Genomic DNA, 26,544 nt, shown 5'->3' on the forward strand with positions numbered 1-26,544 from the left:
CAGTGTCCCAGCCCACCCCCAGGCCCTGCCCCTCTGCACAGCTCTCATCCTGCTCCTCCTGGGGCTGTGCTGCTGACCCTTGGGGAGAGCAGGCACAAGGCACCCACAAACATCAGCCTGGGTGACTTCCACGTGTTCAGGGCTCTATGCTATCTCCTCCCGTGGCTGGAGCCAGTAGGCTATCCAGGGAGGCAAAGCAGACCTTCCACCCCTACCCCCCACACTTACTCATTAGCCAGGGCACAGGGCAACACGGGCTGCGGCCGGCCAAGGCTGCCTGTGGGAGTGCTCAGGCGAGCAGGTGGCCAGCAAGCAGAAAGCTTGGAATGGACAGTCTCCAGGACACAGTTCCCCTGGACCAAGGGGGCCGTGGCCCTGCCCTCTGCAGGCTGGTCCCCGTGGGCTTTAGGGCTGAGGCATGGAAGCTCTTTGTCCTGTCCGGACCCCTGGTAAGGAGGCGGAGGTGAGGCTCGGCGCTAGCGGCTGTCCAGGCACCATTTGGGGTGTGTCGGGGTGGCTCATAGCCCTGCCCCAGGAACTTCCCACATTGACTGTGTTCAGACTGCACCTGGGGCTGCTGCCCAGAGCAGGTGACAGCAGGACAACTGTCCCTGGACAGTGCCGGGGGTGGGGGCCTGTGGGACCTGGCCATGCTCAGCAGGGACTGGTGTATCCTCCTTCAGAATCCCACAGGAATGCGGGGTTGAAACATCTCATGATGACAGGTGATGTGGGATCCATTGATGTGGGAGCCTACAGATCTCCCCAAAGAGTCGTTTGCAGGGAAGAATGGGCCCTCTGCCCTTTTTATTGCCAAAGAAAAATGGCTTTAGGTACATTTTGTTTTGACCAGAAAAGCTAATAGATATGTGCTCCCTGTAAAAGTTTTAGACAAAATAAAAATTGTAAAGAAGAAAGAAATTCATCTCCAATCTCACCACCTGGACATATCCATTGCTAAGCTTTTGATGGATTTTATCCCTCCTCTTATTTGTGTGTGGCCTGGCCAAACGGTTACAGTAACGACATCACTGCAGGACTGGATGCCTGCGTTGGGCTCGGGATCCCAGGCTCTGAGCAGGTGTCCCTGTGCATTCCTGCATGGTCAGGCAGGGGAACAGCCGCCTGGAGTTAACAGGCTGCTGCCAGTGCAGGAGGAGCAGCACTCGGGTCACTCTCTCCCAGTCCTGGTTGCTGTGTCAGCCTCAGCCACATTATGGGGCCACATGCCTGGTGGCTGATGCAGATCACCGGTGTGAATGCCAGGCAGCAGGCTACGGTGCAGTGGAGCAGCGCCCCTGACCCAGGCTGTCCCCTCCAGGTTCTGTTTCAGGTGCTGTCCTTCATGATCTATGTCGTGAGCTCGGCGTTCTGCGGGCATCTGGGCAAAGTGGAGCTGGCATCGGTGACCCTGGCAGTGGCCGTGAGTACAGCCAGGACTGTGTAGGACTGTCCCTCCCGGGTTCCTCCCCCAAGGTTCCAGGGAGAAAATACTGCCTGAGGGCTGACAGCTGCATTCACAGCTGGGACCTGAGGCCTTCACAAGGTGGGACACAGCACACGCGGGCAGGACCTCAGCAGAAGGGGGTGTCTGGCTCAGATGCACATCACAGCTGTTGCTCAGTGAACTTGCCCCACATGCAGGGTCCCCTCCTTGGGCTCTGCCTGACAACCCCTGTGTTCTCTCCTGTGTGGCTTCAGTTTGTCAATGTTTGCGGAGTTTCCATAGGATTCGGCTTTTCTTCAGCATGTGACACCTTGATGTCCCAGGTAGGTGAGCCTCCTAGAGCTAGGCAGGACCAGAGCCAATCCCTCAACTGCTGCAGAAATGGTGGGTGCTGGGGACCCCCTCCCAAGCCCCTCAATGCTCCCTGAACCCGACGGGGCAGCTGTCTTCTGTCCACGCAGCCCCTGAGGATCAGGTGCTGTCAGAAGACTGGACCCTCCCCTTTGAAAGAGTCTGGATAGGCAGGCTAGAGAATCCTGGAAAGGGGCGGGGGCAGTTCTCTGCCCTGCTCAAATGCTGAGGGTGCATACAGGGGACCCCTTGCCCTCGGGGACCCAGAGTTCTTGGCTTACGGTGGACCTGGGAACCTGGGTCGGCCCTGGCTGCCACTTCCTAGCAGGGTGACTTGACAGTGCTCTCGGAGCCTCGTTTGCTTCCACTGTGATGTGGGGAAATAACACTTTCCTCACCAGGTGCCTTGGAGAACTGGGGACAGTGGGTGGACAGAGGTTGGCACTCAGCAAATAGCCGCTATTGTAATCCTGTGAGCCGGCTGAACCCCTGCAGAGGCTGACAAACCTCTGCCCCTGAGGGCACTGCATGGTGCCTATTGTGAGCAGGAGCCATCCAACGGCTCTGGCACCGCGGGCCAAGCACCCGGGGACGGAGGAGGGGCTCAGCGCGGACTGCTGTTTTGCAGAGCTTCGGCAGCCCCAACAAGACGCAGGTGGGCGACATCCTGCAGAGGGGAGTGCTCCTCCTGCTTCTCTGCTGCTTCCCCTGCTGGGCGCTCTTCCTCAACACCCAGCAGATTCTACTGCTCCTCGGGCAGGACCCAGACGTGTCCAGGTACCGCCTGGCTCCTGCTGGGAAGCCAGGGAAAGAGCCCCCAAAGGAACCCCCCTCCAGGCCCCGCAAGCAGTCGTAAGCATCGGGAGGTTCCGGCTTAGGTTTGGGGATTCCTCCGCGCAGTGTGGTGATCTAGCTGTGACCAGCAGGGGGCAGACGAACGGCCAGTTTTAATTCACAGCAAAGAGCAAGACGAGGATTTGCACGGTATTTCCGTCTGTGTCCCAGCACTAGTTGGAGCTTCACCGACGTTTTAGAAAAAATGAAGTGCGCACCACCCCACATTCCAGAAAGGAGAAAGAGAACCGAAACAATTTCTGATGAATTACACGGTTTTTATTACCTTTAGAAAGGTCCCTCAGAGGAGTGCCTTGCTCATTTTATATTATGTGCACTTCATCTGGTTATTTCTTGAAAAGAGAGAACCTTTTTTACCCCCTTACCACGTTTTACTCCAAATTTAAGTTCCCTAGTTACGAGGCCCCTGAGGTTGGGTCCTTGCTTCCTCCTCCTGGCACCTCCCCTAGTACTTACTGAAGCTCCCGGGTCTGGGCCGAGACCTGCCCGGGGCCTGGGGAAGCCTGTCCTCAAACCCGGGTTCCTGCAACGCGCCCCCGCCCCCGGGCCCCCCTGACAAGGGCACCGCCGGTCAGCCTCCGCTCCTCTTGCAGGCTGACCCAGGAGTACGTGCTGATCGCCATACCGTCACTTCCGGTAAGCGGGCTGCCTGCCAGCCGGGCGGGTGCAGGGGCCCTCTCCGGGTCCCGGCTTTCTGCCTTCCCACTCCCACCCCCACCCCCACCCCCCGCTGGGGAGGGTCCTGGCCCTGCAGCGACTTCCTCTGTGCGGTGAGGATGCTTGGAGGGGTGGGAGAGAAGTTCCCCTTCCCACCGGTGCAGACCGGGCTTTTAAAAGGTAACAGAATGTGTTTTTCTGGTTAGAAAACCATTTATTGGAGAAACTGTAGAAAGCCTGGGGAAGAAAAATTCCAAATCACCTATAATCCTACCACCCAGAGAGAACATAGGTTCTCTTTTCAGGTTACTTCTATTCATGAGTTGTGGTTTCAAGCACACACACACACACCCCGTTTGAAATGAGGCCAGCGTGTGTATATTGCATTATAATCTGCTTTTTCCCTTTCAAATATGTCATTAGTCTCTTGACATGTTTGAATAGCTCACGTAACAGCCATTTCAAAGGCTACATAGCATCCTATTGTGCCATGACTTATTAACCAATCTCTACATGTTAGGTATTCAGGTTGTTTCCAATAGTCGCTATTATAAATAATCATTCTTATAGAAAAACTTTGTGAACATTTGTGATGATTTCCTTAAGATGCATTATTGGAATTAGACTCATTCTGTCAATGGCTTTTGATACCAATTTGTACCAGTTGTACTCCCACTAGCAATGCCCTCATCAGCAGAGCATTATTAATGTTTTCCAATTAGAAGTAATTTTAACATGTATTTTATTGCCAATGAAGTTGAACATTTTTTCATGTATTTATCGATCATTTGTTTTTCTTCTGTGAATTGTTTATATACCCTTTGCTTATTTTAGTGGGTTAATCTTTCTCTAATTATAACAACATGTTAAATAATAGCTTAACTCTTTGTCATATATGTTGCAAACACTTTTCAGTTTGTCACTTGCCTTTTAATTTTTTGATATATTTGACTTAAAGAATTTTTAATGTATATGTAACAGTCCATAACCTAACTTATTCTTTATATCTGTCTTTGATGAGCTTAAAAACACTTAACTCATATCAATATTATCTAAAATTTGCCATATTCTCTTTGAATCTTTTTATGGTTTCCATTTTTATATCTAAGACTTTAATCCATTTAAAGAACTCTTTCTAAGACTAATTATTGACTATTCCCTTCTTTCTTTTCTTCATGAGTTTACGGAGTACTAAATAAGCAGTGTGTCCACTTGGGGCAGTTCCTGAGATTTCCGGCCTGACCCAGTGGTCTGTGCATCTACTCTGGAATCCACTGCCCACTATTAGATTTGTCCAAGCTTGGTGACACGTCACTTACTCTCAGGCAGTTCTGAATCAGGCATGGTCTTGCCAGCTGGAGTTGTCTTCTGTCTCTGGAACTTCAGCACCCCTTTGTCCTCCCAGGCACCAGGGGGCGAAGTTCTGGAGGAGAGACCTGGGAAGGGAATAGGTCATGTGACTTCAGATTGCACTAAAAGGTGCCCAGGTCTGGCAGGGTGATCCCCAGCTACACCCACACTGAAATCCCAGTGTCCTGACCTCTTTGGGGCCCGGCCAGCTCCATGGAAACCATGTTTTGGCTCTTCAGACAGAGATGATGGTACCTTGTTCAATGGGGCCATTGTGCCCGGGCAGGAAAACACCTATAAAGTTATCACTCTGGCAACTCCTTTATCAAATGAATCAAGTCTCTCCCACAAAATGCAGCCACAAAATTTAATTAACAATAAAAATACTTACACAATGCTTATCTAACACTTGGAACGCTTAAATATGCCAAATACTGTTTTGTGAGCACTTTACACATATATATGTATATGTATAAATATTAAGTATACACACATTCACACATTATTATACTCATTACAGATGAGGAAACAGGCAAGAAAGGTTATGTAATTTGCCTGGAATCACACAGCCCCTAAGAGGTAGAACCAGTATTTAAACTCAGGCAGTGTAGTTCTAGCTTCATGCTCTTAACCCCTGTGCTACACTAAAAAAGAAGCAGAGGGCTAAGGGAAGGGAGGGGACAGGATGGCTTTGACAGAGTACAGAAGGGCAGTAGCCAGACCCTAGGGTAGTCACAACCCATGGGCTTGGGCTCTGGCGTGTCCTGTGCACGGCCCCTGGGGCAGCCCTCCTAAGCTGATGGAAGGCCAGGGTTGGCAGCCAGAAACCCTGCTGGGCCCTGCCTCCTGCACAGGCCTCTGAAGTGCTCGCTCTCTGAGCCAGCGCCTCCTGCCTGCTCACCTCCCCCTGTGGCCCAGCGGGGCCCTTGGGTCCTCTCTCCCATAGGTAGGGCCAAGCGCACACCCAGGTGAAGCCTACCTGCTGGGTGTCAGACATACTTTGATGAAGTAATTGCCCCCAAACTCAGATATCTAAGAAATATCTGTTAATGTTCATCTGGTTGTTTTTTAGTAGTTGTTGTTTATTTGTGTGTATATATTTTATTTTATACAGGTGGTTTTTCTTTACAACCTGCTGGCAAAATATTTGCAAAATCAGGTACAGGGTCCTGGCTGGAGGGGTGGCCAGCACACCGCCCTGTTCCAGTGGGGAGGGGTGCCTGGGGCTGTCTCCCCTCTGTACCACCTGTGAATCCACAGTGCCATGTCCTGCACTCTGGTATAGGGGCCAGTGAGGAGCTGCATGTGTCCTAGATGTGCCCATGCTCGTCCACACTCCCCTGGTCCTGTCCACCCCTTAGCAAGGCCAGTTTTCATTTATTTCAGGGAATCGTCTGGCCCCAAGTCCTCAGTGGCGTCGTGGGCAACGGCATCAATGGCTTGGCCAACTACATCCTGGTTTCTGTGCTGGACCTGGGGGTCAGGTGAGGCCAGTGGGCTGCAGAGGCCTGGTCGGGGAACACTGCCCACCAAGTTCCCCACCCCTCACTGGGGCAGGCCAGTTATCATCCTTGTCTCTCTCGTGGAGGCTACTCGCACCATCCAGAAGTGGGGTGTCCTGAGGAACTTGATGGGGACTTGCCACCAAAGAGAGAGGGACCCCTCCCCAACGGTGTGCCTGCCTTCTGTGAGAGGCTGAGAGGGGTGCCTGGCAGGATAGGGTGGTCGTGGTGCCGGCAGCGTCAGTGGCTCCTGGGTGGGGCCAGCACCGGGACCAGCTGCTGAGCGAGCCTTGCCTGTGTCCCTCCATGCCCTGCGGGCTCCAGCATGGGAGCACCTTCCCCAGGGACAGAGCTGGCCCAGGTCCAGCCCTGCTCTCCCGGCTTCCCCAGGGGCTCTGCTTATGCCAGCACCGTCGCCCACATTGTGCAGATGACCTTCCTGTTCCTCTACATCATGCTGAAAAAGCTACACATGGCTACATGGGCAGGTGGGGAGACTGCCCTGCTTTCGGGGGTGCAGAGCATCAGGCAGGCCAGTCCAGACACAGGGTGTTCCTTTGGCAAGAAGAGGGCTCAGCTGGAGTCCTATGGAAGGAGCCCCATCCCCCACCTGCCTCTATTTCCTTGGGGGGGGCCCTTCCCTTTGCTCCATCCCTCAGAACTCCCACCCCCAAGTCCCAGGATCCCCTCATGCCATGTGCCACAGTGCAGAGCCCTGCTGGAGACAGGCCCAGGAAGCTGTCTGCTGGGTCCTTGATGCCAGGATGACAATTAGAGTAAGAACACAGGTAAAATTCCAAGTGTCAGCCATGGCCTTAGTGCCTGGACACCTGGTACTCATGACACCTTATTATTCTATTTTATTTACATGGAGGAAATTGAGGCAGCGAGAGGTTAAGTAATTGGCCCCAAAGATGGTCCATGGTGGGGCCTGGACTCCATGCTTGTCTCCTCCCAGGCTTCAGGCTCCAAGCTTTCCTGCCTCCGGAAGCCTGGCTCTGTAACCTGTGGGCTCTGTTCCCAGGCATCGAAGGAGCAGCCCTGGGGCCCCCAGCGAGTCCCGTAGGGTGGAGCCCTCTTGAGTCACCACTGCCCTCTGCCTGTAGCATCCTTCTGCATCCTTGAGCTTGTGCTGTCCTCCCAAAAACACTTCCGGGGAGGCAAGGCAAAGATAACTCAAATTTTCAGATGACGAAACAGAGCCCAGAAAGGGCAGCGTCCTTGCCCACGGTCCTGTGGTGTCACAAGCCCAACGGGAAGCCCTGCTGTGCCTGAGGCTCCTGTCTTGAGCTGCTCCATGGCACTGGCCAAGGGAACTGGTGCCCTGTCCCTGAGTTCTCTGCCCCCCACCCCCATCCCCCACCAGCATTGGACCAGCTGGCATGCTCTGTGTACAATACCAAGTGGTTGGACCTGCTGAGCTGAGCCCAGGAGTGGGCAGAAGGTAGGCTCATAGGGTCGCTGCTGCTCAGCTCTCAGAGATTCTGTTCCTAGGCTGGTCCATCCAGTGCCTGCAGGACTGGGGCCCCTTCTTCCGCCTGGCCGTCCCCAGCATGCTTATGCTGTGCATCGAGTGGTGGGCCTACGAGATCTGGAGCTTCCTCATGGGTATGTAGACGAGCAGGACCAGGGGACCCTGTGGGCGGCTCCCCCAGCTCAGAAGCCCCCTCCGGGGCTGGCCCAGGCCCAGGTTAGGTCCATTGCTCACTCACCTCCCCATCCTTCTGTGAGCTCCCAGAAGGCACTGCCACAGCGCCCCAGCAGAGGTGGTGGAGTCAGTGGGGGAGGGGAGGTTGAAGGGACCAGCAGGCAGGCACGAGTGGGTGGGGCAGGTGTGGGTATTTGGTGCCCAGTCAACTCAAGGCCAGCGCTGCAGTCACCCCAGAGACCTTCTCATCCAAATGCTGCCCTGTTTACAGATAGGAAAACCAAACCCCAAGAACAAGAGAGACTGTCCAGAGTCACACAGTGGCAGAGCAGAGACCTGAACTTGGGTTTCCTGGTCCCGGGCTAGCTCTTTTCATGCCATGCCATATCCTTCAAGGAGTTCAGCTTGAGAGACAAACCACACCAGGAAACAGACTGCAGCAAATTCTATAACTGGGCAGGATTTTCCTAGAAGGCTGAAGGCCAAGCAGGAACATTTTTGTAATGAATCTGCCCTGCAAAATCATTTACCCTTGGCCTCCTGAGCGGAGGGGTATTCTGTCAGCCCAGGGCCCCTTAGTCTCTGTCTCCCACAGGCCTGCGCAGCGTGCTGGACCTCTCGGCCCAGGCTATCCTCTACGAGGTGGCCACAGTCATCTACATGGTGAGGCTCTGGGGCTGCCTTTGCCATGCCCACCACCCTGGCCCACACCCCCCACTGCCCTGGGAGCATTGTGGGAGGGGGGCAGGCTGCCACTCCTGGGGTCCCTCCCCGAATTCCCATGCCCACCAGCAGGCCCAGGCCCTGCATACTCACACTCAGGCAACCCGCAGCCTCCGCCCTGCAGGTAACACTGAACTCATATGATGCTACAATTTTTTGGACCTAATTAACACCATTTAAAAACTGAGAGATTTCACATCATCATCTGGATTTTTGCATTTTCTTGAAAAATGGACATTCTGCCTAGTGGTGAGCCCTTGTTCCTGCACCCCCTTTGGAGAGAGCTAGGTGACAGCATACCCTGGTGGGGCATTGCTCTTCTCCCACTCAGTCCCCAGGCCCTCCTTTCCCTACAGCAGCATGGGCTGTCCCTTGTCACTCATGTAAAAATCTGCCAGGCTCCTGGGGGCATGTAATCTGTGAGCTCCTGTCTAAGCAAAGGATTCACAAATGTATACAGTTACAAAACTCATTTACAAGGTGATTCTTATTTTTATAGATTCTTATTTTTACCAATTTTTTCCATTTAAGAAAAAAACACACTTTTTTTCCTTAAATGGAGCTTTTATGGCATACTTAGGGCCATATTCACCTTTAAAAAATTCATTTACACAGCAATTTTGACTGTAGCCAGTCTGCCTGTGATGTTTAACGGAATGGATGGAGTGGATGGGGGGCTGGCTGGCTCACTTGGGGTGTCCCCACCCATCTCCCAACCTCAGATGCCACCCCCTGTTTCCAGCAGCCATGAATACCCTCTCCTCTCCAGGGCCTCCCTGGGCTCACACTGACCTCCTGCCCTCTTGCACCAGGACCTGGGCCACAGGGCCATTGCTGGCCCGGGAACTCCTTCCGGCACAGCAGTTGCCTGCCATGGGGCAGAGGCTGGCTCCACTGACAGTGCCTCCTTCCCCTGTTCCCAGGTTCCAGCGGGGCTCAGCATCTCAGTCTGTGTCCGAGTAGGGATGTTCCTGGGAGCTTCAGACACTGTGCAGGCAAAAAGATCAGCTGTCTCAGGCGTGCTCTGTGTAGGTGGGTGGAGTCCTCTCTTGGGTGGGTGGGGGGCAGGGCTTGGAAAGCCAGGGGAGAGCCTGGCCTGTGGGAGGCGGGGCTAGCCGTGGGAGTGGACAGGTTTACCTTCCAAACCTGCAATACCTGGATTCGGGCCCAGAGCACTGCCTGCCAGTAAGTGGATGGTGCCCCAGCCCTCGACCCAGTGAGCAGCAAATGCCTCCCTTGCCTGACATGTCCCTTCTCTCCTCCTCTGTTGCTGGGGCTCCTGGGCCCTTGCAGGGACAGCTCACACTGCCACTCCCCTTAGTGTGACCCTTTGAAGGCTCCTCTTCCCTGAGCCTTGCCTGCCAGCTGCCCAGGGTTCTCTGCAAGCTTGCCCTCCCAGCATCCCCAGGAGCTTAGGACCTGGACATCCTACCCTCAGAAGGAACCAGTCTTGTGTCCTCCACCAAGGCTCTCTGCGTCCCGAGGCTGACAGGGTCCAGATCAGCTCCTTGATGGAGAGCAGCAGTTCTCAGGCTTCTGCATGCTCTGCAGTCCCCTGGAAGCCAGGGCAAAAACCACAGATTGCCTGGCCTCACCAGGTGGAGTTTCTGGCTCAGCAGGTTGGGGATGGGGATCTGAGATTCTACATTTCTAACATGTTACCAGGTAATCCTGTTGCTGCTAGTCTAGGAAACCCTACTTTGAGAATCATGGGAGGAAAGGCATTTTAACATTAAAAAAAAAATCCTCACCCAAGGAAATTTTCTTCATTGCTTTTAGAGAGAGGGGAAGGGGTAGGGAAAGAAAGAAATAAACATCAATGTGAGAGACAAACATCAATTGATTGTCTTCTCATCTAAACCTTGACCACGGTACAGTCATCTGTGCCCTGACCAGGGATCGAACCCACAACCTGGGTAGGTGCCCTGACCAGGAATTGAACCCACAAACTTTTGGTCTGTGGGACAATGCTGCAACCAACTGAGCTACACCAGCCAGGACAAGAAAGGCATTTTATATGTAGTCCTTTCTACAGGACGGCAAAAGAATGCCATAGTCCAAATGAATTACTCTAAAGCAGGGGACATTGGTGCTGAGGGTGGGGCTGACTTGTACTTACCGGGGCAGGAACTCCCCCATCCGGCCCCCCACCTGCCGTGGGTTGTTTTTAGCCAAATGCTCTTCTTTTGTTTCTTTCAGTTGGCATCTCGCTGGTTATCAGTGCCCTGTTGAGCATCCTCAGAAATAAACTGGGGTATATTTTTACCAATGATGAGTAGGTAATCGGTTTTCTTCACTGACTTCTGGGAGATGTCAGAGGGACTTGCCGCCAGCCCTCAGTCCTCAGAGATTTGTCACACACCTGGCTCGGCCCTGGTGTTGTCCTCACAGAGAGGAGGCCAGTGTCTGTGCTTGTGCCGCAGGCCAGGGCCTCCACCTCCTGCTCGTCCAGAGACAAGATGCTCATCGAGGGACAGCACAAAACTGGGGCTCTTCTGGAGCTTAGGAAGACCCACAGACATGCAGAAACCCAGGGCTAGGGGTGTTGGGTGTGTGAGGGGCAGCAACCTCAATTCCCAACATTTTGGGGAGGTGGTATAATAAAGGGATATAACTGGGTCCCTAGAAATATAGTCATGTCTTCGTGCTCCCAATGAACGCTCTTTTCTGTTCTTCTGCAGAGAAGCCATCGCCCTGGTGAGCAAGGTCTTGCCCATTTACATCATCTTTCAGCTCTTTGAGGGCATCTGTGTGAGTACTGCTGATGCGCCTGCCCTTCCTGAGGCCTCACAGTAAATGCCCAAAGTATTTGCTCATGTCACTATTGTGAATTTGTATTCACAATAGTGACTCCCCCTTGCCTTCTGCAATTCCAGCAGCCCAAAAGACGAGTACAGATTAGCAGAGCACTGAAAAATTGTACCAGTGCAAACTCTCAAATCCTCTTCCTTCCTTGTTCCTCATGAGCAGGGCCACGGACACTGACTGGTGCCCCTGACTGGCAGGAGCTCAACAGCAACCCTGCCCTGGAGCTAGGGCATAGGGACATTTCTGAGAAAGGGAGTGAACCCAGAATACAGAGTGACTTGAATTTTCTGTCCCTTTGACCATGAAAGGACAGATCCCATTTAGTGCAGATTTGAATTATGTGAGTTTTTAAAAGCATGGCATAAAAAAATACTGAAGTCTCACTTTAGACGCCAGATTTGAAATCCAGTGTCCTCTCCTTTGCATCCTGGGTTGAGTGAGTCCTTCAGGAATGCATCCCTTACATAACATCCAACAGCTCTATGTAGGATGTGTGGGCTTAAGTAGTGACACAGAGCTCCTGCACTCAAAAAAATAACCCACTGAAATTGTATTTATGGGGGTTTTCCCATAGGACTCGGGGCATACTATCCAGTCCGCTACATATTCTAGAATTCACCTTGGGATCTAGCTGGGCATTCAGGAGACACACTCGGAACACATGCTCTTAGCCTCGGCGGAACTGCTTCCCCTGGGCTGTGTTCTGTCATCATACTGTAGTTTTTATCATGGAACATTGAAAGAAACTATCTTATGGAATCTATTATTGCTTTCTTCAGGATGCTGTTAGGATACTATTCATGTTTTTTCTCCTGACCACTGATAATGGTTGGGAACAGCTTTGCAGTTCTCAAGAAATGAAGTATGCTTCCTCTCCGGTGGGCAGCACTTCTCTGCTGGCTCTGGAGCTTGGAGACAAACCGGCAGCTGCCAGTCGTAAGGGGCCTGAGAGCTCGTGTATCTGCATTCTGTTGTCTTTCTGCCTATCTATGTTGACATTATTCTTAATTCATGTTTTCCACTAACCTTATTTTTATTTTTTGTTCTTTTATTGAGTTATAATTTATATACCATAAAATTCATGCATTTTAAGTGAGTAATTTAATGATTTTAAATAAACTCAGAGGTGTGCCACCATTGCTGCAATCCGGCTTTAGAATCTTTCCATCAACTCCCCTGAATTTCCGGGGGCGTGTTCTGCAGTCAGTCCCTGGCCAGCCCCAGACAGCCCGCTGATGTGCTTTCTGGGTGTGTGAGCTTTGCCTTTTTTGAACATTACATACAAAGGAAATCATACATAGTCTTTTGTGACTGCCCCTTTTCTCTTAGGATAATGTGTTTGAGGCTTATCCATGTGGCAGCATTTTTCAGGACTTCAGTCCTTCTTATGACCAAATAACAGTCCATTGTGTGGATGTAACACATTTGCTCATCCATTCATCAGTTAGTGAACATGTGGGTTGTTTCTCGTTTTTTGGCTATTATGACTAAGGCTGCTGGGAACAGTCTTGTACAAGTCTTTCTGTGGATGTATGTTTTCCTTCCTCTTGGGAGAGTCCTAGGAGTTGAATTGTTGGGTTGAATGATTAGTTTATGTTTAACTTTCTAAGAAACTGCCAAAGTGTTTCCCAAAGTGGCTGTGATGCAGGCATTGTGGGGGTCCAGGGACCTGAGGGTCCAGGCATGACTGTGGGTTCTTGGCTTCATGCAGGAAAGAATCCGAACTATAGCCAGCACAGAATTTGAAGTGGAAGAGAGTTTGTTAGTGAAGCATTGAGACAGGGAGTGGGCTACTCCACAGAGAAGCGCCCCCACACCTTTAGCAGAATTTGCTTCCTTTCTGAGGTTCATTTAAGTAAGGGAGGTCTTCAATAAGGGTGAGAAATATTCAGGGTCTTCCTGGAAAAGGGGTGATTTCTCAGAGGGTCTCTGTTGGCCAATTTCTGTCCTTCTATGTAGACTTTTCATTTCTGATCAGGAAAGGTGCCAGGTGTGTTGATTAGCATGATAACATATTACAATGAGCATATAATGAGGCTGGGGTGACCATTAGGTAAAATTAGTTGCCATGTTGGATCAAACTGGTCTCTGTCAGTATTAAGCCATACATCCGATGTGGGGTGATCTTCCACCTTCTTGAGAGCTCTCGTAGCTTTGATGGATCGCAGCTGTTCGTGACATACCCATCTCAGCTCTACCGTGTTACATCCCCACCAGCAGTGTGTGAGAATTCTACCTTTGCTGCTTCTTTGCCAAATCTTGGCATTGTTTGTCTTTTAAAGAAGTTACAGGTTTTATTTTTAAGAGCAGTTTTCAGTTCACAGAAAAATAGGGCAAAAAAATCAGAGTTTCCATTGTTAAAAAACAAATTCTGTTTGAAATCTAGTTGGATTTATTAAGTGATTCATGAAGGCAGCATCCCATCTAGCAATGAGAAGGGTGCTCAGAGGGGTTGGACAAAGTGGAAGGTTTTTATAGGAAATGGGTGAGGCAAGGATATAGATCAAAAGAAAAGAAAGGATTATTTCTGGGCCCCAGACATCTTTTCTTTGGGGGAAGAGAAGGGCAGGGTTGTTATCATGCGGGTTGCCTCTCCTTTCTGTGGGGGATGGAGAGGGCCCCTGTGACAGATGACCTTTCCAGTATTGATCAGAAAATTCCAGACTGGTCGATTAAGATTATATTTCTGGGAGAGGCTGAGACTGCAACTAGATCAAGTGTGAAATCTAAGTTTACTCTCATGGGTTTTAGCACAAGTGCTGCCTTTTTTGGCCCGTGGTTTTCTCTTTATGACCATAAACCACCTCCCTCCCCTCAATTTTCTCTATTATCAACAGTTATGTTAGTGCGGCATGTTTGTAAAATTGATGAAAGACTATCGATGTGTTATTACTAACTGAAGTCCATGGTTCACATTAGGGTTCAGCTCTTGGTTGTACATTCCATGGGTTTTGACAAGTATGTAATGAAGTGTACCCACCAATATAGTATAGGAATAACCTCATTACATAGAACTCCTCTGTGTACTACACACTCATTTCTCCCCTTCGCCCTGGGGACCCCCTCCCTGAACCCATGGCAGTCCCTGATATTTTTACTGTCTCCATGTTTTGCATTCTGGAGATGTCTTATAGTTGAAATTGTACTGTATGTAACATTTTCACATCGGCTACTTTCACTTAGCAGCATGCACTTAAAGTTCCTCCTCGCCTATTCATAGCTTGAGAGCTCATTTCTTTTCAGCACCAATATTCCATTGTCTGGATGGACTGCAGTTTATCCACTCATCCACTGAAGAACATCTCGATGGCTTCTAAGTTTTGGCAATCACGAATAAAGCTATAAACATTCTTGTGCAGGTTTTTGTGCAGACATAGTTTTCAACTCTTTCTGCCTGTACCTGGGAGCACAATTGTTGAAGGGTATGGTACTATTATTATATTTTTAACTGTATAAGAAATTGTCCATCTGTTTTTTGAACTGGCTGTACCATTTTGTTTCCCCATCAGCAGTGAGAGTTCCTGTTGCTCTACCTCTTCATCAGCATTTGGTGCTGTCAGTATTTGAGACTTTAGCTATTCTGATAGGTGTGTAGTGGTGCCTCACTGTTGTAATTTGCAGTTCCCTGAGGACATATGATGTAAAGCATCTTTTCATATGCTTATCTGTTGTCAGTGTATCTTCTCTGGTGAGGTGTCTGTTCAGATCTTTTATCCATTTTTACATTGGGTTTTTTGTTGTTGTTGTTTTAAGAATTTTTGTATATTTTGAATACCAGTCTATCAGATGCAGGTTTTGCAAAGAATTTTCTGCCAGCCTGTGGCTTTTCTTTTCATTTTCTTAACCAAGTCTTTCATAGAGCAGATGTGTTTAACATTAATGAAGTCCAACTTCTCAATTTTTTCTTTCATGGATCATGTTTTCGGTATCATATCTAAAAAGTCATCACCTTCACCTAGATTTCCTCTTATAGCATCTCCTGAGAGCCTCCCAGTTTTGTACTTTGCATTTAGGTGTATGATCCCTTTTACTGTTTATGAAAGGTATAAGATGCATGTCTACACATGTGGCCCCTGACTTATGATAGTTGAGTTAACGAGTTTTTGATTTTGCAATGGCATGAGAGCTATATATATAAGTTACATGAGATACTTACTATATTATAAATAGGCATTAGATGATTTTGTCCAACTCTTGGCTAATGTAAGTGTTTTGAGCACATTTAAGGCAGGCTAGGCTAAGCTATATGAGGTTTGGTAGATTAGATGTATCAAGTGCATTTTGACTTATGATATTTTTAACTTACAGTGGATAGGTAGGTCAAGGGGCATCTGTATTCATTCTTTTTGCCTGTGGATGTCCAGTTGTCCCAACACCATTTCTAGCAAAAACAACAGCAACAAAACAAAACAAAACAAAACCTCCTTTCTCCATTGAATTGCCTTGTTCCTTTGTTAAAAATCAGTTGCGTGTTTGCACAGGTCTATTACTGAGTGCTCTGCTCCATTGATCGTTTCGTCTATTCTGGTGTCAACACCACACCGTGTGGTTACCGTAGCTTTGTAGTTAAGTCCTGAAGTTGAGTAGTGTCGGTCCTCTGACATTGTTCTCCTTTAACATTGTGTTGGCTATTTGGGGTTTTTTGCCTTTCCACATTACCTTTAGAATCAGTTTGTCGATATCCACAAAATAGCTCTCTGGGATTGTCCCTCATTTTCACTGTAGCCATCCTAGTGGGCCTGTACTGGTTTCTCACTGTGGTTTAGCATGCATTTCTGTTATGACTAATGTTGAGCCCTTTTTTGTGTGTGTTTATGATCCATTTGTATGCCTTTTTCAGTGCCTATTCAAGTCATTAGCCCACTTGAAAATTGGGTTGTTTGTTGTCTTAGCTTTCTAGGGCTGCTGTAGCATAGTACCAAAAGCTGAGCGACTTAAAATAGCAGAATTTGTCATCTCCCAGTTCTGGAGATCAGAAGTCCTAGCTCAAGGAGCAGGTTTCCACTGAAGACACCAGGGAAGGATCTGTTCAAGGCCTCTCCCCTGGCTCCCAGGATCCCGAGGGCTCCTCAATTGCTGTCTTCTCCCTGTGTCTCTCCACATTGTTTTCCTCTGGGCGTGTCTGTCCACCTCTGTTCAAATTCCCCCTTTTTATAAGTACACCTGTCATTCCGGGTTAGGGCCCACCCTGATGACCTCATTTCCACTCCATCATCTGCAAAGCCCCTATTTCCAATTAAGGTCACCTTCCCAGGTCCTGAAAACTGAGACTTTAACATCTTTTGGGGGGACACAATTCAACCCATAAATAATATAGGGCTGGCCAAAAAGTTTAACTGGTTCTTTTTTTCTGTAAGATGGGTCTGGTAGTATTTAGTTGTCTTTAACTTCATTTGAAACAATTTTGTTAGATTGTATGGTGACAGCTGCCATATCAGTGTGCATTAAAAAAAACTTACCCAAATTGGTGAATTTTTGTGTAGCCATTTTAATATGGAAGATGGAAGGAAATATGTGACATTTTCAGCATATTATGCTTTATTATTTCAAGAAAGGTAAAAGTGCAACTGAAATGCAAAAAAAAGATTTGTACTGTGTGCAGAAAAGATGATCAAACATGTCAAGAGTGGTTTTCTAAGTTTCACGCTGGAGATTTCTCACTGGATGATGCCCCACAGTCAGGTAGACCAAGTGAAGTTGATAGCAATCAAATAGAGAGGTTGAGAACAAACAACGTAATACCATGCAGAAGATAGCTGCCAACATAATAAAAATATCCAAACCAATGAAGTTATTGGTGAAAATGAAAAATGTGTCTTTTACAGAAAAAACTAAATGAGCAACCCAATATTTACCTTCTTATTATTATTGAGTTGCAAGAATTCGCTATATGTTCTACATGCAAGTTCTTTATCAGAAGTATGATTTGCAAGCCCAGGCTGTGGCTTGCCTTTCATTTCCTTACCGGTCTCCTTTGAGCTGCAAAAGTTTGCACTCTTAACATAGTCAGTGCCTCAATTTCTTTTCTCTTAAGGCTCATGCTTTACTGTCATATCTGAGAACTCTTTGCCAAACCCAAGGGCACAAAATTTTTCTCCTACGATTTCTTCCAGACATTTTATAGTGTTAGCTCTTATGCTTAGGTTTATGGTTTATTTTGAGGTCATTTTGTGTATGGTATGAGATAAGTATCTAAATTTATCTTTTTGCTTACCCATGTCCAGTTGTCCCAGTACTATTTACTGGCGTGTGCAAGGCTATCCTCTCCCCAGTGGATTTTCTTGGCATCTTTGTCAAAAATCAATTAGTCATAAATGTACTGGTGTATTTCTAGATTCACAATTATGTTGCATTGATTTGTATATCTATCCTGTGCCAGTATCACACTGTCTTAATTACTGTAGCTTTAGTGTGCATTGAAATCAGTTATGAATTTTCCAACTTTGTTGTTTTCTTTTTTTATTGCTTTGGCTCTACTAGATCTTTTACATTTCCCATGTATTTTAGGATCAGCTTTTAATTTCTACTAAAAAGCCTACTGGGATTTTGGAAGGAATTATGTTGAATCTATAGCACACCTTGGGAAGAGGTGTCATCTTAACATTCCGTGGACAGGAACATCTCTCCAGTTAGCTAGACCTTCTCTAATGTAGCAATAGTTTGTAGGCCACTGGTCAGTGGACAGATCTCACACTATTTTTGTTAAGTTTATCCCATAATATTTTGTTCTTTTTCATGCCCTTGTGAATGGAACTTTTTTCTTGGTTTTTAGCTTGTTCATTGCTAGTTTATAGAAATATAATTGATCTTTGTTTATTGATCTTTTGCCCTGTGACCTGGATAAACCCATTCTACTAGTTTTTTGGTGTGTGGAGTCCTTAAGATTTTTCAACTTATAGGATCATGTCATCTTGTGAATAAATAGTTTTACTCCCCCTTTTCTTTGGCTAGAACCTCCAGTGCAATATTGAATGGAAGTGGCAAGATCTTTCATGTACACCTGTGCCCAGTGTAGGGGGAGTGTGCAGTCTTTCAGCATTAACTATGTGATCTGCAGGGTTTTTATAAATGCCCTTTATCAGGCTAAGAAAGAGCCCTTCCACTCCTAGTGTGCTGAAACATTTTCCCATGGATTTGAAGAATACTTTCATGCATCTGTTGGGATAATCATTTATCCATGGTTTTTATCCATAAAATCCACCATTTATCCGTGGTTTTTGTCCTTTATTCTATTAATATGGCATAATTATACTGATTTTCAGATGTTATACCTTGCATTCCTGGGAAAACCACCCCTGATCATGGTGTATATCTTTCCTATATATAGCTGAATTTGGTTTGCTAATATTTTCTTAAAGATTTTGCATCTACATTCATGATGGATACTCGTCTATAATTTTTATCTTTTCATCATAATATCTTGATCTGGCTTTAGTATCAGGGTAACATTGGCCTCACAGAATAGTTTTGGAAGCATTGTCTGCTCTTATGCTTTTTGAGTTTGTAAAAAATTGGCATTATTTTTTCTTTAAATATTCGATAGAATTCACCAATGATGCCATCTAGGCTAAGACTTTGACAGATTTTAAATTAATTCAATTAATTTATTTGTTATAGGTCTATTCACCTTCTATTTCTTGTTGAGTTCATTTTGGTAATATATGTCTTTCCAGGAACTTATTCACTTCAACTAAATTCTCTAGTTCCTTGGCATGAAGTTGCTCATAATATTCCCTTACAATCCTTTTCTTTATAGTCAGTAGTAACATCCCTTTTTTTGTTCTTGATTTTGGTCATTTGTGTCTTTACTTTCTCATTTTCTTGGTCTTACTTACCAACATCAAATCCCTGGTAAGTGTTTGTCAGCTTTTCAGATCTTACCAAAGAACTACAATTTTTGGTTTCAGTGATTTTCTCTGTTGTTTTTCTCTTGTCAATGATTTCCACTCTAAATGTCATTATTCCCATCTTTCTGCTTTATTTAGGTATAGTTTGCTCTTCTTCTTCTTCTTCTTCAAAAAATATATATATGGCCCTGGCTGGTGTGGCTCAGTGGATTCAGTGCTGACCTGTGAACCAAAATTGTTGCTGGATCAAATCCAAATCAGGGCACACACCTGGGTTGTGGGCGGTGGGGGGGGGGGGGCGGTGAGAGGTAACCAACTGATACATCTCTCACACATGGATGTTTCTCTCCCTCTCTTTCTCCCTCCCTTCCCATCTCTCTAAAAATAAATACAATTTTTTAAAAGCAAAAAAAAAAATATGTGTGTATGTATGTATATATATATTCCAGAGGAAGGGAGAGAGAGGCACACACACACCCCTCAACCTAGGCATGTGCCCTGACCAGGAATCTAACCCATAACCTTTTGGTTTATGAGATGATGCTCCAAGTAACCGAGCCACATCAGCCAGAGCTAGTTTGCTCTCCTTTACTAGTTTCTTTGTAAAGGAATATTAGTCTATTGATTCGGGACACCTCTCTTCTTTTCTGATGTAGGCATTTATAACTATGCATATCACCCATAGTACTTACTGCTTTAATTGCATCTAACACATTTTGATATGTTCTTTCTTTTCATTCAGTTTAAAATATTTCAAATGTTCTCTTGTGAGTTATCCTTTGACCCAGGAGTTTAGAAGTGTGTTGTTTAATTTCCAAATAGTTGGGTTGTTCCCAGATTTCTTTCTGGGAGGTATCTCTAACTGAATTCTGTTGTGGTCAGAGAACATACCACATTTTGCATGAGTGCAGTGTTTCTAACTGTCCCAAGACCTGCCTGGAGCCTAGCACTTGCCCGCCTGGGAGTCTGTTGCGTGCAGCCCTTCCCCAGGCACTGCTGTGCATTCATTCACTTGCCTGGACTATTCTTGTGAGTCCTGCCTCCAGTCTGCAGCTGCTATCTCTGCTTAGTTTTGTTGTTTGGTTTCTTTCTTGTTTATTTTTACACTTAGGTTCCTAGGAGTCACTCCTACGTCTGCATAGCTCAGTGTTCAGCCAGTTACTGACTGTGGTTGACTATGGTGTTCGGACATCTCCGATCAGCGGAAGGCTTCCATTTTCTGCTGAAGGCTCCTCATGTGGATTGGGGGCACTTTCCAACTTCAGGTTGTTTCAAGTCTGTCCAGCTTTTACTTCCTTCTGGGTCCCCCTGCATCTCTTCTGTCCAAGCACAAGCTCCACCATCTGGGCTGTGTGGGTGGCATGGGTCTGCTCCAGTCTCTGCTACACCTATGCACAGCCTCCAGCCAACCTTCGGTACATGGAGAACTCACCAAGCTCCCCACCCCCAACCTGCTGCTTTACTTCATGGAGCGCTCCACTGAGTCCCTGTCTGTCTACTGGCTCACTGCTTCTCCAAAATAGATCTACAACCTAGGGCTGGCAGGGCTACTGGCCCTTCCTGTGACTGCTATTGAGATGGTTATTGTGCGTCACCATGCTCTAAAGGGCCTCTCCACCTTGACACTACTGGCATTTGGGGCAGGGCCATCCCTTGTTGAGGGGCTGCCCTGTGCAGTGTAGGATGTTCAGCAGGATCCCGGTCTCCACCCACTAGATGGCAATAGCAGCCCCAGTTACAACCAAAGCCATCACCAACACCTCCTGGAGGGCAAGGCTGCCCCCCGGGGTAAGAATACTGGTCCACAGCATATCAGTCATAATTTTGGAGAAGTTTTTTTTATAACCAAAATCATCATCTTCTGTGTCATGATATATAATAATGAGAAATGTGTGCACCATATTTCAAAGTTCAAGAGGCACACACCTCCTACCCCCAATGTGTAACATCTTTGCTTCAACTTATAAAAGCAAACCACAAAAACTCCACATTCATCATCGTAACAAAATAAAGACCATAATGTATCCATTGATCAACAGTGCTGACAGAGCATGAGTTATACCTGTGTCCCCCAGTTCATTTGGTCTGGGGTCAGTTTGGGAGGCCGAGACTGGTAAAATAAAGCAGCATCTGTACTTTCTCCAGAGCGGGCAGGGGCTGCCCATCTTGGATGGAATAAGACAACCCCTTCACTTTCATGTAGTAGGCGGAACAATGGCCCCCAAAGAAAGCCTGTTTTAATCCTGGGGCCTGTGAATGGTAGGCTGTTTGGGAGGAGGATTTTGCAGATGTCACAAAGGATCTGCAGATGGAGACCTTCCTGGATTGTCCAGGTGGCTCAGAGTAATCACAAGGGTCCTCATGAGTGAGAGAGCAGGGCAGAGTCAGAGATGTGACTGCAGAAGCAGAGGGGCAGCGAGGCCCTTGTGGTCAGAGATTGGGAGCCAGGGGAAGCAGGCAGCTTCCAGATGCTTCAAAAGGCAAAGAAACGTTGTCCCTGGGACCTCCAGAAGGAAGCAGTGTTGACTTGAGCTCAGTGAAAACCATTTTGGACTTCTAATCTCCACAACTACAAAATAATAAACATGTCTCATCATAAGCCACTCCATTTGCAGCAATTTGCCACAGCAAAAATAGAAAACCAATGCATCACATCTTTGTATGGAGTTAGTCCAGCCTCCCAGACCTGCACTCTCTCATGAGGCAGTGGTGGTGTGGAGGTACAGGCTGAGGCTCTGCAGTTGTGTTCAAGACACAGCTGCTTTGTGTGATGCTGGGCAAGTGGCTTGACCTCCCTGGCCCAGTCTTCTCCTGGAAGAAAGGGGGCTAAGTGCACCCTCGTGTCATGAGATTACAGTGGGCCATGTGATGGGACTTGCTTAGCAAGTGTCTGTCACATTAGACCGCCCTCTGTCTCATCACCGCTAACCCCCTTCTGCCTCCCTCCCAGTGCGTCTATAGTGGAGTCCTGAGGGGAACCGGCAGGCAAGCCTTCGGAGCCCTGGCTAATGCGATCGCCTATTACATCATCGGACTCCCACTAGGCATCGTTCTGACCTTCCTGGTGGGAATGGGGATCGTGGGTACGTGGTGAGAGGAAAAGTCAGGGGAGCCTGAGTTGTCCCTGGACACTCTCCCCATTGTCACTTGTCTCCCATAGGCCTCTGGCTGGGCATGCTGGCCTGTGTCCTGCTGGCAGCTGCTGCCTTTGTCACCTACACTGCCCGGATAAACTGGAAGCTAGCTGCAGAGGAGGTGAGTCTACAGCCCCTGGCCTGGAGACACGCTCACCTGGCCAACCAGGTGAAGTGACCGCTCAGCGGAAATCCCCAGAGCACATTAGGCCTCAGCAGCAGTGATGGGTCAGGCCACAGCCTCAACATCTGCTCCTGTCACTGGAACTGGATCCAGACAGTGCCCATGCAAGCTGCACACCCTCCGACTATGGAGAAACACATGCCCAAACACCGCCCTTGGCCAGCCGTCTGAACCCACGTGTATCTGGGAGTGTGCATGACTTTGGGGGAGGTAATACATTATTCTGTCCACCCTCCTCTGGGAAAGGCTCGAGTTTGCTCCTCAGACACAGAAGTGGCCTGGCTCAGCCTGAAGGCAGAGCACAGAGGGTGTGTTTTCTTGAAGACCCCGATTCCCAGCAGGGCAGTTTTGCCCTCAGGTGGGAAGCAGGTTCATCTCGGCATGTAAGATAATGGTAAATATGGATTTAAAATAGCACCACTTTAAAGCACACGCCCCACCCACCAACTACAAGTATATGAGTGTGTTCTGCTTTAGCGTGCAGTTTATTTTTCATTTCTTATTTTAATTGTTGTTCAAGTACAGTATTCTTTTACTCCCACCCCAGCCCACCCCCCAGTCCTCCCCACCTACCTCCCATTTCCACACCCCGTAGTTTTTGTCCATGTGTCCTTTATACTTGTTCCTGTAAACCCTTCCTCTTTCCCCCTAAAATTCCCTCCCCTCTCCCCTCTAGTCACTGTCAGCCTGTTCTCTATTTCAGTGTCTTTGGTTATATTTTGCTTGTTTGTTTGTTTTGTTGTTTAGGTTCCTGTTAAAGGTGAGATCATGTGGTATTTGTCTTTCACTGCCTGGCTTATTTCACTTAGCATAGCATGCAATGTTTTAAAGGCAGGAGGTGGATGCATCACAACATCCAGTCAGGGAGCTTCTGGGGTGTAATCAGAAACCACCCCCAGTAGGCGGAGGGCAGGGAGAGACCACAGAAAGAGGGAGGCCACTTCAGATTGCCAAGCAGCAAATTCAACAAGCAAGGGAACCTACATAGGAGGCTTGTCTGAGGTGATAGCTAGATGACTCTGCACCCACCTGCCAGAATCTTCAGAGCTTATACAGAAGCCTTATAACTGGGCCTCAGTCATGTGCCTAGTGTGGGTCATCTCATCAGCACATCGCCCTCTCGCGGCTGTGTCCCTACACACCTTGGAGGGCAGGGAAGGCAAGCAGAGCACTGGTTACAGGTACAGGGGAGGGAGTGGGAGCCTCCAATTCCAGGTCCAGCTCCCAGTTGAACCAGCAGTGACATCTTCCTGATGGCCTTCCCCAGCAAGGCCAGCAGTGAACGGGAGGGCTGGCAGGCTAACCCAGGCCAGCTCTCTCCTTTAGGCCCAGAAGCGCATGGGGTTGCCACAGCAGGGCAAGGCGGGCACAGCGGATGAGGCGACTGAGGCCAGTGAAGCGAGCACGACCCCCAGGCTCGGGCCTGACACAGCTGCTGCAGCTTCAGGTAACGCTGCCAGGATGCTTCCACGGGGCTCCTGTGAACATGCCAGGGGCACGCTGCTCCGGGCTGTCCTACGTGTCTCAAGTGATGGGGAGCCAAGCAAGCCCAATCCTCACCACATGAAAATGATACAGTAAGCCCCAGGAAGAGGACACTAGCATCCTTCATATCCCTAGCCTAGTGAGGCAGCAAGCTATAGCCCCATAGTCAGATGAGGAGGCGAGGCTGAGAGCTTCAGCCTCTTCCTCACCGACCCTCAACTGGCAAAGGCAGGAGATCAGATCCGAGCCTGGACCCATCGGACTGAAGTGTGTTCTCACCATTCAGCTCCAGCTCAGGGCAGGAGGCCACGACCTGGCCTACCACTGCTGGTCTGGGCACCTCCCCTGTCTCCCCTCTGCACCTGTCAGACAGACAGGCACCTCTGCTTTATGTCCAGTATCTCTGAGATGAAACAAGGGCCGCAGCTCAAGGCACAGGCGCCCTCGTGCCTCAGGGCTTGCACTGAGTGCCAGGCTGCAGCATGCAGCCCAAAGCCCTTTGTCATCCAAGTGGCCGAGTCTCAGCCAGGGATGCCCAGACCGGCACAACGATGAGCCAGCTGAGACTCTGGGAATGGCTCGGTCAACTAAACACTTAATATGCATTCTGAAGTCATATGTGAAAGTTACATTCAATGTGTCATATGTCCTGACAAGGAAAGGCTGAGACAGAACATGCTCCATCCACTCTCTTAGCAGTAACTAACTTCATCTGTCCCTCAACTTCAGTTTCAGATGCTCTCCTACCTGCTCCCCTCCTCTGACCCTGCTACAGAATAGCAGACGTGTTTCTATCACACAGGCATTTTTATTGTCAAGTGCAGAGGTCAGCTAACCAGTCCCACAGCAGGACGCACGCAACCAGGCAGTTAGCTTTGGCTTCCTGCCTCCAAGGATCTTCACGCTACCACCAGCGTTGCTGAATTTGCTCCTGTTTGTCTCTGCAGTGGCCACGAGCAGCAGCCCTGGCATTACCCTGATGATGTACTCATGGCCCGAGTGCCATGTGGACCTCTTCAGGACTCCAGAGGCAGCCCACACCCTTCCAGCTCCTTCCCGCAGACTGTCAGGGAGACAGCTGGCCCTCCGCCGAGGGGCCGCTCTGGGGGCAGCAGTGGCCACACTTACTGCGGGGCTCATCGTGAGGATCCTGACCCACAGGCACTAGGGAAGCCAGGAGTGGCTGCCTCCACTGCATCCCCACAGGTCTGCCCTCCCAAAGCACCAGTGAGGTCCACTGCATGTGGACCCTTTGGACCAGTCCTCAGAAAAGGGCCTTCAGCAGGTGCCTCCTGTGACAGAGGGGCCTGAATTGTGCAGACTGACAATCCTGTCATGGTTAAATGGCTTTCTCTCCTCTGACCTGGACTGCCCTTTGGAAGACACCAGCTGACCAAAGAGTGAGGAAACTGGGATCACCACTATGATTCAATAATGTAAACAGCTTCAGGTTGGACATTTCAAATCAAAACAAAACCATGACATTAAAAAGTATGCATTTCCTAGCCATGGTCTTCTGCCCAGGTCTGTTCACAAAACCTTTAGGAAGCTCTGGAAAAGGAGGTAGTGGGCCGAGAGCCCCATCTGTTGCCGGCTCCCCTAACTCCTACTGTGAGATGCATCCCCCTCCCCCGCAGCCTGGGAGGCTATCCACAGACTCTTCCTTGCCTTTCCTCCAACCCTTTCATCCCACTGACATTCCCATCACAGGCCTTGAGAAGCCCTCATTCTTACAGGAGCGATGTGAGACAAACAAGGGCAGTGAAACCCAGATCATTCTGCCACAGGGCCTCAGGGTGAACTCAGTGTTGGGCCACATCCTAGGATGCCTCTTCTGAGACTGGTGAATGTTTCTGGGCTCCTTGCTATCTCAGGCCGCATACCTCCATGGCAAGTGGAGGGCAGACTGGCCTCCACTGCCAAGGTGCCTTCGCTATAAATAGCTATAAACACACTAACACAGAGAATGGATTTACTGATCAAGGACAATAGGAAAAAGAATGCGAAGAGTTTAACTCCCTGTCTTGAAGCACCAACATGCTATGAATTCAGCTTCATGGTGTTTTCAGTGCCCGTGGAGATATCCCAGGCCTCCTGCTCAGCCTCTGTCCTTGTCTGTGATGTACCCCTTTCATTAGTGAGCTTCTAGCACCAAATAAAACACCAAGGTACAGGGCATGGCTAAGTAATACTGTTTCTCCAGCTGTGCTCTACAGCTCACAGGTATTGAGGACAAAGTATTCCCCAGTTGACTGAGTGTGGGAACCACACTGGCACTTCACAGGCTCCACACGAGCTGGGCCTTTAATGCGCAAGCAGACTGGACAGACCCCACCAGGCAAGATGGGCAGTGGGACCACTTTCAAGTAAAACCTCATGGAGTCAGATCAGTGAAGGGGGCCTGGGGAGAAGATCCTGACACCGATTCTGGTGTGTGCTTTCTCCATGCCACTCAGCAATTCTGACACCCACTGACCGTCCCTGTCTACCTGGAGGCAACATAAGATCCCACAGGTGAAGGGCTCACCCCCACAGGACTGTCCTCCCTTCTCC

The 26,544-nt window shown here is 48.7% G+C and overlaps 1 protein-coding gene across 6 annotated transcripts in view; it reads left to right on the forward strand.

Moving 5' to 3' along the window:
* Nucleotides 1-251: 251 nt before the first annotated feature.
* SLC47A2 (solute carrier family 47 member 2) overlaps nucleotides 252-26,544 on the forward strand; it is a 31,563-nt gene continuing 5,270 nt past the window's right edge. Inside the window, exons 1-18 of one of the 6 annotated variants that reach the window (XM_045824616.1) lie at nucleotides 252-449; nucleotides 1,322-1,423; nucleotides 1,702-1,770; nucleotides 2,427-2,575; nucleotides 3,247-3,289; nucleotides 5,775-5,819; nucleotides 6,047-6,144; nucleotides 6,553-6,650; nucleotides 7,657-7,770; nucleotides 8,406-8,473; nucleotides 9,457-9,565; nucleotides 10,733-10,808; nucleotides 10,957-11,082; nucleotides 11,215-11,284; nucleotides 22,139-22,271; nucleotides 22,349-22,443; nucleotides 23,833-23,953; nucleotides 24,939-25,498. In XM_045824616.1, coding sequence (XP_045680572.1) covers nucleotides 327-449; nucleotides 1,322-1,423; nucleotides 1,702-1,770; nucleotides 2,427-2,575; nucleotides 3,247-3,289; nucleotides 5,775-5,819; nucleotides 6,047-6,144; nucleotides 6,553-6,650; nucleotides 7,657-7,770; nucleotides 8,406-8,473; nucleotides 9,457-9,565; nucleotides 10,733-10,808; nucleotides 10,957-11,082; nucleotides 11,215-11,284; nucleotides 22,139-22,271; nucleotides 22,349-22,443; nucleotides 23,833-23,953; nucleotides 24,939-25,159 — 1,860 coding nt within the window. In that variant the 5' untranslated portion in view covers nucleotides 252-326 and the 3' untranslated portion in view covers nucleotides 25,160-25,498. Of the gene's footprint in view, nucleotides 464-1,321; nucleotides 1,424-1,701; nucleotides 1,771-2,426; nucleotides 2,576-3,246; nucleotides 3,290-5,774; nucleotides 5,820-6,046; nucleotides 6,145-6,552; nucleotides 6,651-7,656; nucleotides 7,771-8,405; nucleotides 8,474-9,456; nucleotides 9,566-10,732; nucleotides 10,809-10,956; nucleotides 11,083-11,214; nucleotides 11,285-22,138; nucleotides 22,272-22,348; nucleotides 22,444-23,832; nucleotides 23,954-24,938; nucleotides 25,499-26,544 lie in introns of those variants that run through there. The other 5 variants (XM_045824617.1, XM_045824618.1, XM_045824621.1 and 2 more) reach the window with 5 other exon arrangements.

This window comes from Phyllostomus hastatus, unplaced genomic scaffold (assembly GCF_019186645.2).
Source record: "Phyllostomus hastatus isolate PE091 unplaced genomic scaffold, TTU_PhHast_1.1 phas_scaffold_55, whole genome shotgun sequence".
In the NCBI taxonomy this organism is placed as follows: domain Eukaryota; kingdom Metazoa; phylum Chordata; class Mammalia; order Chiroptera; family Phyllostomidae; genus Phyllostomus; species Phyllostomus hastatus.